Source organism: Microtus ochrogaster, chromosome 7, assembly GCF_000317375.1.
Source record: "Microtus ochrogaster isolate Prairie Vole_2 chromosome 7, MicOch1.0, whole genome shotgun sequence".
Lineage (NCBI taxonomy): Eukaryota > Metazoa > Chordata > Mammalia > Rodentia > Cricetidae > Microtus > Microtus ochrogaster.
The window spans coordinates 60,057,683-60,073,646 of NC_022014.1; the positions used below are offsets into that span (position 1 = coordinate 60,057,683).

General features: G+C 48.9%; 1 protein-coding gene across 2 annotated transcripts in view; it reads right to left on the minus strand.

Annotated features, from left to right (window-relative positions):
• Nucleotides 1-15,964, minus strand: part of Pitpnc1 (phosphatidylinositol transfer protein cytoplasmic 1) — a 265,425-nt gene that overhangs the window by 88,234 nt on the left and 161,227 nt on the right. For both annotated transcript variants that reach the window (XM_026780775.1, XM_013347522.2), the window contains exon 5: nt 5,990-6,061. In XM_026780775.1, coding sequence (XP_026636576.1) covers nt 5,990-6,061 — 72 coding nt within the window. The remainder of the gene's footprint in view (nt 1-5,989; nt 6,062-15,964) is intronic.

Consider the following 15,964-nt stretch of genomic DNA (forward strand, 5'->3'; position numbering starts at 1 on the left):
CTCTCTCTCTCTCTCTCTCTCTCTCTCTCACACACACACACACACACACACACACACTTAAAAAACAAGGCCTGAGGGAGGCTGTGTCTCAGTGTTAGAGTACTTGCTTAGCATGGACAAAACCCTGCCTTCTAACCCCAGAACCACAGACAAAGAGATGACTAAGGAGTGTAGAACAACCAGAAGCTGACTGAAACTTGAAAGCCATGGAAGGTCTTTCTCAGGACCCTAGAGTTCTGGAACCTTCTATATTTTGTTTCTTGTCTCCCTGGATAATTTTACCCATATCCACCTGAATCGTGGTCTAAATCTCTATGAACCGTGACTTCGTATATCCATCCTACCTGTCATTTCCACTTGAAGGTCTCATGGAACCTCAGACATTATCTTGATTTACTTCTCAGAATATGTCTCTCCGCTATTCTCTGGGAAGAACAGCGACACCATCATTGACCCAGTTAAAGACTAAAGCAAGAAACCCCAAGGTCATCCTTCTTCTGCCGCTTTCTCATACACCATATCAATTCCAACAGAAAGTAAATGTTTTGAAACATATCCATTTCTTTTGGTTTTGTCCATGGCTAACTTTTCAACCCAAGCCACTACCTTGGTTTGGATAATAGCAAAGCAAAACAACAGACAAAAATTCCCAAACTTGTCACTGTGGAACAATCTCTGTACACTGCAGATATGTATTGCTCTCATTGGTTAATAAAGAACTGACTGGCCCATGTAGCTGGGCAGGAGAGACTGGGAAAGCCAGATGAGGAGAATTCTGGGAAGATTAAGGGTGGAGTCAGAAGAGCATCAGGAGACACAGAGGGAGCAAGACGTGCTGGAAGACAGCTAACGCCGGGAGTGATGTGGCAGCACATAGATGAATAGAAACGGGTTAAGTTATAAGAGCTAGTTAGTAAGAAGCCTGAGCTATTGACTGAGCATTTATAATTAATATTTAGTCTCCATGTCTGTTATTTGGAAACTAGAGGGTGGAAAAGAAAAGTCCCAAAATGTTTGTTTGACAATTTGGACCAAATCAAAATTTGATCAGGGACACATCATTAACTAGTATGGCCACCATGGAGGTGATGGGGACATCAGACATGTACACAGTACCTCTCTAGCTTCAGTGGTGGTTTCCTGCAAATTCAGCTCCAGGAATCCTCCACGCTCGCCAGCATTATCAAGTTCATATTCCTTCATAAAGAAACAGAGTGTCTGACTGGCCAAAAGAACGGCATATGGTCAGAGATGGGCGTGAGCCCTGATCTATCTGCCTGTCTCATAAGGAACGGCGCCACCATCTTTCATTACAACACAGGCTGACTAGAAATTCCACACTGTGAATATGTCTTCCAGGGATGGCTCTGTGAGATAGCTTAATTTCCTGGAACTGGAAAAGAGAGAGACACCCTTCCTTTTTTTTTTTTTTTTTTTTTTTTTTTTTTTTTTTTTTTTTTTTTTTTTTTTTTTTTTTTTTTTTTTGGTTTTTCGAGACAGGGTTTTTTACCAGAGAGAGGACTTGGCTCGAGGAGGAATTAGGTCCTTGATGACGCATATGGCTAACAAAATATAGGCAGGCTGAAGGGTACAAAAAGCAACCCCCCCCATTCTTTTTTTTTTAAATATATTTATTTATTTATTAGGTATACAATATTCTGTCTGTGTGTATGCCTGCAGGCCAGAAGAGGGCACCAGACCTCATTACAGATGGTTGTGAGCCACCATGTGGTTGCTGGGAATTGAACTCAGGACCTTTGGAAGAGCAGACAATGCTCTTAACCTCTGAGCCATCTCTCCAGCCCAACCCCCCCATTCTTAAGTGCGAATGTGTCTGTATTTGTGTATGTGAGTTGTGTGTCTGTATTTGTGCACGCACACACACATGTGGGTTGATGTTGGGTTCCTTTGGGAATACCCTGCCACCTTAGCCTTGAGGCAGGGTCCCTTAACCAAACCTGATTGGCTCTCTGATATGGCTCGTCTTACTGTTAGTCAGCTTGCTTGCTCTGAGGAGCCATCTCCATCTCCTGACACGTGGGCTTCCATAGCCACCCAGCATTTAGGCATGTTTCTGGGGTTCCAAACTCTGGCTCTCACGCTTACAAGCCTGAACCATTTTCCCGGACCACAAAGACCCTTTGGGGATGCTTCTGTTTTCACGGGTCTGAAGAAGTGGAGCCATTTGGACAGCCTGCTTTACTAAATATTTATATATAAATCTGTGGGTGCTCAGCACTTTTGTCCCTTCGATCCACCTGGGAGGGTGTTAAAAATAGTAATGCCCAGATTCCACCTGTGCTCAGTGAGATCATGGGCCCTTGGGTGTGGACAGGAGCTCAGCTTTCAGAATGATGTCAGCACAAAGCCATCAATAGAACCGCTGATTAGGCTATCACGGTGGGTGAGGGTGGTAAATCCTGTAAACGTCCCACCAAGGGAACAGAGGAGACTCAGCCATGGATGGGGAGAACCCATGTGGAGAAATCAGCTTTCTAAAGTATCCAAAGATTCTTTGTGTTTGAACAATCTGCACCTGTCCCCAAATAAACAAAAGCCCCAGAGGGATGGGCTCTAAGTAGTTAAGACTTCTCCGTGAAATGGCTCAGCGGGTAAAGACACTTGCCACTGAGCCTGATGTATGGGGACCTATGTGGTAGAAAAGAGAGAAGCAATTCCTACAGGCCTTCCTCTGACTCCATTTGTGCACCATGGTATCATGCACACACACACACACACACACACACACACACACACACACACACTAAATGTATTAGCAATAAACAAGTTCTCAGGTGAGCTGGGTTTGGTGGCACATGCCTATAATCCCAGCAGCTAAGAGGCTCAGGGAAGAAGATGGTCCAAGAGGCCGGCCTGTGTGTGGATTTCAAGGCTAGCCTGGATCAGACAGACAAGCAAACAAGCTAGCTAGGTTAGGTGAGCCTGGCGCACAGCAGGGCTGAGAACTGCTGCTTTGCATGGTGCCGGCTTTGTTTAGAAGTGGAAGCAGAGGCCAGGCTGCCCTCATTAACCCCTTGGCACACTGTCACCCTGCAGCAGGTGTCACAGGAGGGGTCGCCCCTTCAGCAGAACCAGGCAGTGGTGAGCACTGCCTCTCAGTCTAGATTTATGGCCTTGAACAAACAACAGAACCTTGCTCTGGCGTGGTCCCATCCTCCACGGCGCTAATTAAGGCCTAAATAGTTCCCATCAGTTTGTGCATGAAATAAACGGGCCTCGGTTTAAGACAACTTCCCCATTGTGTCCCGGCTGATGGAACCAGTTTGCGGGTTTACAAAAACATACACTTAGCAGCTTCTTCTTTAATGAGAAGATGTTTCAGTCTAGTCATTCTGAAAATGTGTTTCTACTGGGTTTTGGATCACATTTATGACTGAGATGATAACTGATAATAAGATAGCAACATGTACTCCATTCAGCCACTAATCAATGCGATTATCACCAGAGTCTTTCAATTTAATTATTGCTTCTTATCAGCATCCATTTCATTAAAATTTTGGCAGGTAGGGGTGGAAATGGCGCGGATAGGCGCGCGAAGGATGGAAGCTGAATGATAAGACCATGTACATAGAAGAGGCAGAGGTGAACGCATTTATTAAATAATGAGTCAAATACCCACAACACACTGCCTTCTGCATTCTGCCTCCTCGACTCCGGGCACAACAAGGAAGTGGCTGAACAAGGCGCGGGCTTACGGCTTTGGACTTGACCCCTACTGAGCAGAGCTACTTTGTCATCATTAAAATTAGATAAATAGGCACTTAAAAGAGCCTTCCTTTTCTTCCTCCTGGAACCAACATTGAGGAGCTGCTGACTATGGAAGCTAGAGAAGGGTGCAGAGCCAAAGGGGCGCCTGATCAAGTGGAGCTGGGACTCTGCTCCAGTGGCCCCAGGAGTAACACACGGAGAACCGACAGCGGGGCCAGGCAGAGGCGAGCGTAGGAAGCCTCAAGATTGCAGGGGCCTTGTCAATCTGTGAGGTTCAAGACGCCCTCTCTGCCATCTATATACACACAGAGAGAGCTGATGTGAGTTAACTCACAGGGAATGAAACTCAGAGACAAAGAGTCTGAGAAAAAGAATTTGTTTGGAAGGACTATTTTTAAAATTACCTTTATTTTTATTTTCTATATTGCCTACACGTACATCTGTGTACCGTGTGCACGCCCGACCAGGAAGGCCAGAAGAGGGAGGATGTCGGATCCCCTGGAACTGGAGTGATAGCCAGTTATGGGTGCTAACAAATGAACTTGGGTCTTTTTTTTGCAAGAGTAGCTAGTGCTCTTAACCTTTGAACCATTCATCTCTCCATCCCCAAACCCACATTTTTTCCCCCGAGCGGTGCTCGCCAGAGCAGTTCTGGCATCTGGTTTTCACTGTGCTTTTCCCAACTGCCCATAGCTCTGTCAGCACACTGAAGCTCATGTCACTCTCCAGCGAGCAGCCAGAGAATGAACTGGAGAAGGCAGGGCAGACCTTCAAAACCACAGACGAGAGCTAGGGAGAAGATGACTCGGGACACAAACTGCTTGCTGTCCAAGCACGAAGATGCCTGTAACCCCCACCCCCCCACCCCGTGCTAGTGAAGCCGAGACAGGCAGTTCCCTGGGGCAGCCTAGCAAGGTAAGAGAACTCCAGGTTCAGCAAGAGAAGTGTGCTCAAAAATAAAACGGAGAGCGATTGAGAAAGAGACACGATGTCGACCTCTGGCCCACATATAGATCCTCAAGTGGGGAAGAGCACCTCATGCCGTGTTAAAAATAGCATACCATATGATTTAATCTGGGAGGAACTGGTTAAAAAAGTCACCAATATCTTGTAATGTGAGTCAAGGGACATAGGTAGTCATCTCTGAATTGCGGGGTTACTCTTGGCTTCCCTTTCGTTTAGGAGCTTTTTTCTTCATTGCATATTTGAAGTTTTAAAAACTGTGTATATTAGCTGGGTGGTGGCGGCGCATGCCTTTAATCCCAGCACTCAGGAGGCAGAGGCAGGCGGATCTCTGAGTTTGAGGGCAGCCTGGTCTAAAGAGTGAGTTCCAGGACAGCCAGAGAAATCCAGTCTTGAAAAAAAGAAGGAAATAAAAGGAAGGAAGGGAGGGAGGGAGGGAAATAGTTTGGGCTGGGAGACGGCTTAGTGACTAAAACACTACCGTACAAGGGCCAGGGCCTTAGAAGAGAGACACAGAAATCCGGAACAAGGGGCTAGCCAGACTAGCCATATCAGGCAGCTCTGAGTTCAACTGAGAGATGCTGCCCCAATGAATAAAGTGGCGAGAGATCCAGGAGGACCTCTGACATCAACCTCAGGTCTCCATCTACACACAATCACATACGTGCATATATGTCCTAATGCACATGGACAGCTATTCGCACATGAACACACATACACACATGCAGGTGCATCATCCACATATACCTATGAACAGAAAACAAAACAAAACATAGTAGTTTGCCATCACCCGAGGAGTCCAGCTTGCCTGTCATAATTCAAGAAGCAGAAATGACCAGGTATCGGCCAGGTCGGTCCTTGCCAATACTGTTATAGCAAGCATGCCCCAAGCATCTCCCATTCCCGATCCTGTTTCTGACCATTGTGTTTGGCATACCCTTCTCAATGAGTAGCGGAGTTTGCTCAGAGCTGAGTGTGGTAGCAGCCCATGCCCTGTGATCCCAGCACGGGAGAGGTCCAGTCAGAAATGGAATCAGAGAACTCTGAGTTTCCATGGTCCTCTCTACTTCTCATGGTAATCACTTCCGTTGCAGAGGGGCCCATTGGAAGGACACACACATTAGCAGAGAGGAAAGCTAGAATATAAGGTACACCAGGCCTGGCCCCAGAGGTCCAAGGCCAGAACCTCTCTCAGGTCCTAGGGACGGCCAGGACCGGGTGAGCTACTGTGACCTTCAGAGGCCGAGACTTGAGAGCTGCACGGGGTCAGAGGACTACAAGAGAGCTGGCTACTCACGCTGTCGTTGCTGCCTTTGTTGTCTTCGTACTTGGTTTCTATGTGGATGGAGAATTTCGGCAGGAAGGAGCACTGCGGAGAAAAAGCAGACTTTGATTAGCACTGCTTGTCACGTCTGTAGTGTGGCTTGGGGCTGCTCGCCTGACCGTTAGGTTGGGAGCATAGATCTGTAGCAGAGATGGTAAGATATATTATACATCAATAACCACAGTCTGTAGGAGAAGCCACCGCCATGAGCATCATCTCTCCCGGAAGTCGGTGAGCAGTGTTGGGAAGGGGGATGGCGCGGAATCACCTTCCCAGAGAGTCACTCTGTACGGTGAAGCCGGCTGCCAGCCACTGCCAGCCACTGCCAGCCACGGAGAGCAGATGCCTGTTACGGAAGCTACCTCCAGGTCTGCGGAGCTCACCTGCTCCCCAGGGACCCCACCGTAACCCCTACGATAATGTGCACACAAAATGAGGGAGGTGGCACAGTGCATCCTGAGATCAGAGATTCTTGGTCAGCTGGGTGTGTGTGAGCACAAGAGTGTGTGGCGTGTATGTAGACGTCTGTGCATGTGAGTGTGCATGCGAGTATATAGATGCTGATGATCTCTATTGGATATTTTCCTCAATTACTCTTCATCTCAATTTTGGAAGTGGGGGTAGTGTGAGACAGCATCTCTCTGTGTGGTCCTGATGGTCCTGGAATTCACTATGTAAACCAGGCTGGCCTCAAACTTACAGAGATCCACTGGAATTAAAGGTGTATGCCACCATGCCTGGCTTTTTAAAAAATTTTTTAAAAGACATACAAGGTCTCTCACTGACCCTAGAGCTCACCAAGTTGGCTGGGTGAGTTGCAGGCATCCTCCTGCCTCCCTATTGCCAGCACTGAGGTTAAGATAGGCACCCTGATTGATTTTTTTTTTTTAAAGATAGGTTTCTCTGTGTAGCCCTGGTTGTCCTGGAACTAGCTCTGCAGACCAGGCTGGCTTTGAACTCAGAGACCCACCTGCCTCTGCCTCTCTAATGCTAGGATAAAGGCGAGCGCCACCACCGCCCAGCTGGCACATCTGTTCTTGCACTTTATGTGGGTGCTGGGGCTCAAAGCACAGGTCACCAAGCATAAATAAAATGATGCAATTGAAAACATTATGTCAAGAGGCTAGGGGCACAGCTCCATGGTGGGGCCAGAGACCTTATTTGCGAGGCTGCCCGAGAGTCCCTGGCTTACCAGGCCCCATTGTATCTCATTTGAAAGGTCAGGCAGCCTGAGAAGAGGATGTTGATGGACATGGGTGTGTCCAGCCCCCTCCTGGCACTGAGCTGGACATTATTGTTCTTGGACACCAGAGATATGATGGACGGCTAATAGTTAAAATACCTGGGACCTGCAGGTATTAGACATAAGAGACATGGCTTTCTCTGGTCACAGTCCCAAGAGGCTATGTTCTCTGACACAGGCATTTTCTGAATGTTTCCAAGGTCTTGAAGGTTTGCAAATTCCCCAAGGGCTTAATGCTAATATTATCATCCCTCCTTTCAAGATGAGGAATGGAGCCATAGAGAGGTTAAGTAAATGGCTTACAATCACACAGCTGGTGCACTACGACAGCCGTTCCAAAAGTTATGTAGCCTGGTCCCAGGGTCCACGAACTTGACTAGTACCCCCAGTGGTTCTCGGAGCAGGGAGCGGGGGTGTCTAGTCCAGTGACAACCGTAGCACTCTAGGATTCTGCTAGCAATGTAACGCTTAGGGGCCCACTCTGGAGCCTAGAGATGGAGTCCAGCAATGTGCGTTGCACCCGCTTACTGTTGCTGTGGCCTGCTCCAGCGGGGAACCTGGCGTCATACCCCATTCATGGGTAGGAACTGGTAAAAGGGCAGCAGCTAAAGTCCTACTAATACCACCTGCACCTCATGGGCTTCCACTCCACTCTACCCACACTCTCCTGTCAGCCTCGCTGAGACCCCGGGGATGTCTGTATAAGAAGGCAGAGGACGTGCCATGGTTAATTTCTCTGACACCACATGCCTGCGTGCACCTGGCATCTACCCCGTCCGTCTTCATCTGAGAGAAGCAATCAGAGCCGTGACTAAGGAGCCACGGAGACAACCGATCCCGGTAATTGCCTCGATGGAGACCGAGGCGCCACGGTGATTTATTAGCACGTTCCTGGCTGTCTCCTGCCCAACCTCTCACTAGGTAGCCACTGCCCTCACACTCATTTCCAGGGACTTCCAGCGAGGAGGGTTGCTCATCATGAGTCAAGACTCCGGCACCCCTGGGGCCCCTGGCAGAACCTTGATTGACTCGTGAGCATGGGAGATGTCCTTGCAGAGAGACCCTCTTGAAGATAACAAGCCTTGAGGGAAATCAATATTTGTACTTTCAAAGCTGTGATTCATCTGAGGGTCAATCCAATGAGGAGCGGGAGAAGGGGCAATGCAAAGTGTGAATCAGTCTGTGGAGCCAAGTGAAAAAAAACGACATGGAGGCGTGTGCACATGCGCGCCTGTATGTGTTCCTATGTGTCTGTGTATATGTGCTCCCGAGTGTCTTTCTCCACTACTTTTCACTTTGTGGTTTTGAGACAAAGTCTCTTGTTCAACCCCAAATTTGCTGAGCAGGCTAAATTGTACAGTGTAAGAGCCCAGGGATCGCTCCCGTCTGTTTCCGCTAGCACACACACCACAGTGCACCGATGCGCCCAGCTTTTGACGTGTGGGATAGGGATCCAAACTCGGGTCTTCACGCTTGTGTAGCAAGCACTTAACCAACCGGGTTCTCTCCCCAGCCTGTGGCTCCCCACCGCAACCACAAACTGATCTTCTAAAGCACTTACTTAGGTCAAGCAAATAAGTCCCAGGATTTGGGTTTCAAACCCAAATATGAAATGCAAAAAGCTTGCATGAGAATTCGCAGGTGTTGTTATTTCGAGTGGAGGACGAAGGTTATTTTCCTACCAGAATGGCAACCCTGACTGCAACAGGGTTGCAGGTGCACCTGCCCTCAGTCAGGCAGTGGGAGGATGATGGCCAGAGGAGCCCTGTCCTGGGTTGAAGACTGTTTTTTGAGGGGCAGCAGGTGAGGTGGGGCTGACAATCCCTTTGGGTTATCTGATGGCTCCTTCCTGGGGCACTGGCATTTGAGAGTATCTCAAGATCAGATCAGAAGTCTGGGTCCAGCAAAATGGCTCAGTGGGGAAGGCAACATCCTGCCGAGCCTGACAGTGTGAGTTCAAGCCCCAGAAACCCAAATGGTCAAAGAAATGCCTGGACTCCTCCAAATGGTCTTCTGATCTCTGCAGGTGCACCATGATTGCATGTGCACACTCACATGCACGCACACACTCACACACACATACTGAATGTAAAGAAAACCAGAAGCTTCTATGGCTCCAGCTATCTTAGAACTGCTGTTAAACTCTTACGTGAGATGCTCATCTTTAAGAATGTTTCATAACTTTTCATTTTATTTTCTGTGTGCGGGTGCTTCACCTGCATATATGTCTGTGCACCACATGCATGTAGTATCTGTGGGAGTCAGAAGGAAGCATGAATACCTGGGGGCTAGAGTTACGAAAGGTTGTTGGGCATCAAGTGGGTGCCGGGAATGGAACCCAGGTCCTCTGAAAGAGCCACCAAATGCTCTTAACCAGCGGGCCACTTCTCAATTTTAAAATTTTTATTTTGAGATGAGCAACTGGGGGCAGACAGTCTAGCCAAGATGGGCGAGCTCCAGGTCTCAAAAGGTGAACAGGGACTACAGAAGAGAGCCACATGTCAGCCTCTGGCCTCCATTCACACATGCGCGCACACATACATAAATGAACAAAATGCTTGTCCCATGCAGGTCAGTGTTTGTAGAGACCAGCAGATCTTGTTGGAGTTTGGGTTCTGCGGGATTTGAACTCAGGCTGTCAGACGTGGTGAAAAGCACCTGTTCCCACTGAGCCATTTCACTGGTCCAGATCTCACAATTCAGTTTCACAGTTTGATGAGGACAGAGATCTTATCATGGAAACACCGACAACCTCCTTCCACCACTGCCAATCGTTCCATTATTTATTTTTGCTTCTTAGTCTTCAAGAATCAGAGAACGGCATCACTGTTTCCCCACTGCAAAATGCCACATAAAAAGACCTGATGTTCTTGTCAGTGACTTGGGCTCAGAAGGGAAATGCCGTGATGTTAACCATCCCCAGCCTCAGCTATCCCGTTTCTAGAGAGGGGACAATCCTTCTGTCTCTATACACGTGCTCAGAAGATCAATGATTGTACAAGCAACCTCTAGCTCACTTCCCGGCACACAGTAGCTGTATGGGAACAAAGAGACATTTGTACATGGCTTCCCTGGAATCTTGCTTGATTTTCTTCTCTGTCTCCTCACGGCCCCAAAACACAAGAAATGTTTTATTTGTGTGTATGATGTGTTTGTGTGGTGTGTGCGTGGTGTGTTTGCACATGTGTGTGATGTGGTGTGTATGTGTTCGTGCATTGTGTATGTGGTGTATGTGGCGTGTGCTCATGTGTGTGCATGTATGTGTGTGGTATGGCATGTGTGTATGTATGATGTGTGTATGTACACCTGTGTGCAAACAGTGGCCAAAGGAAGGTGTCCCGTTTCCTCTAGCCCTCTCCACCTTCCCTCTCTGAACACGGAGCTCATGTTTCCCAGTCACGATCACCTAGCCGTTACATGGGCGCTAGACCCCAAACTCAAGCCCTCGTGCTAGCAGAGCGAGCTCTTTGACCGTTGGGCCATCATCTCTCTAGGCTGAAGTGTCCAATGCTTCCAAACAAATCTACGCTGACATTCTTCATTGCTTCTTGCTCCATCTGTAACCAGCCCTGCTTCTGTCTTCATCACCAAATGTCAGAGATTGCTGGCTCCCCTCTTCTCTCTCTCCTCTTCTCCCCCAGTCTTGGATGGAGGTGACAAACTCCAAGTATTTCTGAACCAGCATCGCCTTCCATCTACACCTTAGGGAGCCCCCCACTGTCGCTATTCCCCCATTCTGCACAGCAGCTGGTTTTGCAGCCCCCACCCTCTGCATCCTGACATAAGCTGTCCCACCACCCTCTGCCTTCTCACCTCAACTGCTTCTCCTTTCCCGCAGCCACTCTGGGAAGATCCTTCCCAGACCAACACCTCTATTTCCAACTTCCCACACCTCCAGCTGCCGTGGGCCACCCCCAGTGAGAGGCCTACAGACACACTGAACCTCAAGGATTTCCTGGCCTGTATGACTTCCTAGAGACATTAAAATGAGTCACCATGAACTTGAAGGCTGGAAACCGGGGATCAAGGCATGGACCAGACCACACTCCCTCCACAGAACCAGAGAAGAAGCTGTCCTAACCTATTCCAACTTCTGATTGACCCAAGCATCCTTGATTTTGGACATATAACTCTTATCACATAGCCTTCATCTCTTTGGACCTCCTCCTCCCTCCCATTTTCCTGCTCTCTCTTCTGTCACCCTATTTTGTTTGTTTGTTTTTGAGACAGAATTTCTCTGTGAAACAGCCCTGCCTGCCTCTGCCTCCCGAGTGCTGGGATTAAAGGCATGCACCACCACCACCCCTGCTTTGTTTTGTTTTTTTTTTTTTCGTTTTGCTTATTTGGTTTTCTCCTTCATTAAAAGAAAATATTTTAACTTCTTAAAAATATATGTATGAGTCAGGCTATGGTGGCACATGCCTTTAAATCCCAGCACTCAGAAAGCAGAGGCAGGCAGAGTTCTGTGAGTTCAAGGCCAGCCTGTCTACAGAGCTAGTTCCAGGACAGCTAGGGCTGTTTCACAGAGAAACCCTGTCTCAAAAAACAATAAACAACAACAACAACAACAACAAAAGGAAATTGTGTGTCTGTGTGTGAGTGGGCACACCTGAGAGAGGTGTCCAGCCCAAGGAAGCCAGAGGAGGATTGGGTGCTGCCCATTGTGAGTGGTGGGAAGTGAACTTGGGCTCTCTGCAAGAGCAATACTTGTTCTTAACCTCTAAGCTTTTCCTCCAGACCCTTTTCTCTTTCTAGAACAAGAGATGCAACCCAGGGCATTGTGTATGCTAAGTACTCACTCTACCCTGAGCTATATGGGGGTCAGAGGAAAACATGCGTGTCCTGCTTCTGTCTTCTTACTATGCCAGTCTTGGGGATCTAATTCATGTACCTGGGCTTGGTCACAGGCACCTTCACCCTCAGAGCCACCTTGCTGGCCCCACCAGCCCTCTTTTTACTTTGCATTTTGCCATAAGGGTCAATGAGACATAAACCCATTCTGTAGCCTCGGCAGGCACCCCAAGTAGCCGTGGCAGGAGTTCACAGCCAGTAGTGCACGGAGGCCCACGCACTATCTAGATCCACCGCCCATTCCCACCACCTCCAGCTGCCGGGCTTTGTGTGCACAATTCTCCCGAGGAAATCCTAGCCAAAGACTATCTCAGTCACCACTCCTGAGTGACCTTCCCCTGCGAACAGACATGGGTCTGCCTACTCATCAGAGCCCCCTCCCCTGCCCCTCTTTGCTGCCTGTGTCACCTCCCCAGCCACATGAGCTCTGACATGATTTCACTTTCCCATCAAGTCCTATTGCCATTGGGAATGGCACACAGCAATCGTGGCGGTTGCTGCTCCTCAGTATCCGAGCTGCATGTCCAACTTCCCCCAATAATACTTCCTGTGAGTTACTCACAGCAAGGACTACACCAGTAACCCGATCCAGGGGAAAGAAAAGAGACTTTCACCTTCCAACCCTGGACTTGCAAAATTTGCATCATCTTCTAAAAAATATGGACATGTTTCCTTGGGTGAGAAGGGTTCCATGCCACTGAGGGACCTGTCATGAGGGAGATATAAGTCAGGAAGCCTGATGCAACCATGTTTGAACCTGCTGTGAGGAGCGAGAGGCCACAGTCTGAGCCACAGTATAAAGCGGGTAGGAGCCCAAGGGATGTGGGAGGTCTCTGTTGCTTTCTAAGGCAGTCATTCGGGAGTGTGTCAGGCCAGACCCACTCTAAACTCAAGGCAGACCGATTTCCGAGATGGTCTCAGAGCCATAGGCACTCACAACCACGTGTTCTGTGTCTCTTCCACTCTGAGCTCACAAGGGGCTGGGCTTCACCGCATGGTCACCTAGCAGATCAAGTCCAACCAGTGTCTCACAGGATGAATGCATCAAGGGAATGGGTATAAATGCATTCAACTCAGAGGACAAGGTTGTGCTGTGTTGTCAGATGTTTGGACACCCCTGCTGGAGTCTCTGATTGACAGTTCTGAGATTTGATCAGTGTACGTAAGACTTCGTTTTATTTGCTTACCTGCTTATCTGTTTATTTGGGCAGGATTTCACTAGGTAGCCCAGGCTAGCCTGACTCCCTCGGCTTCCCAAACACTTGGAGCAAAGCCCTGTACCATGACATGTGATTTAGGTGGGGAAGAGGCCCCAGAAAGCTGTAGGGACAGCTGAATGGAGAATGTGAACTGAGCCCTTTGATCACAAGGAAGCGAAGGCTGAGAGCAGAAGAGAACCCAGAAGGCTGCATGAAATGTGAGCCATGGCTGACACTTCAATTTCAACCCAGGCAAGGACTCAGCTAACTTACGCATAGATCGCTACTGCCGTGGAGACAGCAAGATAATAAACTGATGATGTTTGCAGTTGCTGAGTTTTGTGGGAAATCTGGCCCACAGCAGTGGAAGAGCCTGCCCACTGCTCTCCTTCCAGATGGCCCATCTGGCCCTTATCCATGTAAGTGTCACTCACTTGGAGGTTTGAACACGTCCAGGGGAACCTGTGCTCCTCCTGACTTAGCCATCGACCTACAAGGGGTTTGCCAATACCCACTGCTTATGACCCAGTAAGACAGTTACTACTAAGGCACGCCAGGAAGCTTGTCCCTAGCTGCAGCCCACATCCGGAAGTGTGCACCTCGCCCATAGGGAAGAAGGATGCTGCTTTATTAGAAGCAAAATCCAGATTTTGGAGGGAAGCAGATTTCTGTTCAAGTCCCAGATTCTTTGCTCACGTACTTTGTGATTCTCGGCAAACTTGATGGTTGGACTTTGAGTGTCCCCAACTGTCACACCAAAATGGTTTCAGTCTCAGCTATCGAGCAAGGATTAAAAAGACAGCAGATGTCAGAAGCCAAGCAGTGTCTGATAGAAGAGGCTTGGGGTGAAGTTGGCCTATTGCCTGTACTCCTGTCCACGGAATGCCCGTAGCCGTGTGGACAAGCTAATGTGCTGGAGTGCAGACAGATTTGCCACTGTGAACACGTGAGGGTACGATGGAAGCCGTGGCTCGCTGACCAGACGTCCCATGACATGAATGGTGGCCAAGACCTAGGGCACAGTGGGCTTGCGCACTCTGAACCCATGGCCCGCTCTGCGACTCTGGATACAAAGCCCCATTTTCCTGGCTCCATCTTTGACAGTTTACTCTTAAGTAAGTGCATTCTTCTGGGCCTCCGCTTTCGGCTTGCATTCTACCCCCTGCCCACTTCATGTCGAGAAACAAAAATTCCAACGGGTACCTTTCTGTCTCCTAGATCTAAATATTAATTATGGTCAGCTTATAAAACCTGAGGCTCAGAGAAGCCACCAAATAGCACTGTGAAAAATGTAGCAATTGTGTGCACAGGGGCCGTGTGTGATGACGCTGCTCAGGACAGTGACTCCTGAGCTCTTGTCCCTACCAAAAACAGTATCAGAGCCATGAAGAAACCAGGGCAACAGGACAGACACTGTCTTCTCACTGTAGCTTTTTTCTTGGGGGATTTTTTTCCCCAAGAAGAATGGCACTGGGTCCTTGCCATCTGCTCCCTGCCACCACTGGCTTCCTTTGTGTGCCGTATCTGTGTATGGCTAATTGGAGATCCGACCCGTTAGAATCTACTGAGCTCAACCTCCCATTGTAACGCGGTCATACGGTGCCTACAAAACCTCAGCCGTGAGACCCAGCCAGGGTTCAGAGGCGGACGGTTCTTTGTTGAACACTGAAATGAACCCATTTGAAGTTTTGAGAAGCGATGCGGGCGGGAGGGAGACGTGAGGTGTCTGGGACTCTGCGAGAATAATTTCCAGACGCGAGGCCTCCCGGATCCACTGTCGGGAAATGCAAATGCGAGCAGCTTGTACCAAATGCAAGGTGGAGCCGCGCTCCCAATCCACTACAGACACGCTTTGGAAAAGACGAAAGAGCTATTTTTGGTCCTGTGATTGATCAGGGTTGCCATGGTGATAAGAAACACTTAGGAGAACAAAACTAAATGTAAGCAAACTGAAGTCTTAAAGGGAAAGGGGCAAAGACGCACAAGGAACGTCAGAGTCTACCTGAGGGGTGTGGGCAAGCCATCGCTGCAGAGACCAACCATGTCTATACAGAGTAAGCACGGAGTGGCCATGGGGGCAAGTGCGAGGTTCCCCAGGACTCCGGAGCTGTAGAAGAAAGTAGTAGCCAAACTTCCGGGAGCATGGGACCATTCACTTCAAAGATTGTCATCGAGGATGCAATACTCCTCTGGCACTTGACTTGTAGCTGACACACTGTAAGCTAGGGCATTTTTCCAGCAAAAAATACCAACGTGATTCTCCACAACATCTTATTTCTAATGGTACCTCACCTGCCAACCCCTTCAAAAAGTCCTGGCCTTTCTCTGATGGTCTTCTTTTAGAGAGCTGGTGGGATTTCTTTTTTCAAGGGCTGAGGTATTGTTAGCTCAGTGGTAGAGTGCATGGATAGCATGTGTGAGGTGGTAGAGCGCATGGTCAGCGTGTGTGAGGCGGTAGAGCGCATGGCCAGCGTGTGTGACGTGGTAAAGCGCATGGTTAGCGTGTGTGAGGCAGTAGAGCGCATGGTTAGCGTGTGTGAGGCGGTAGAGTGCACGGTTATCGTGAGTGAGGCGGTAGAGCGCATGGTTAGCGTGTGTGAGGCGGTAGAGTGCACGGTTATCGTGAGTGAGGCGGTAGAGCGCATGGTTAGCGTG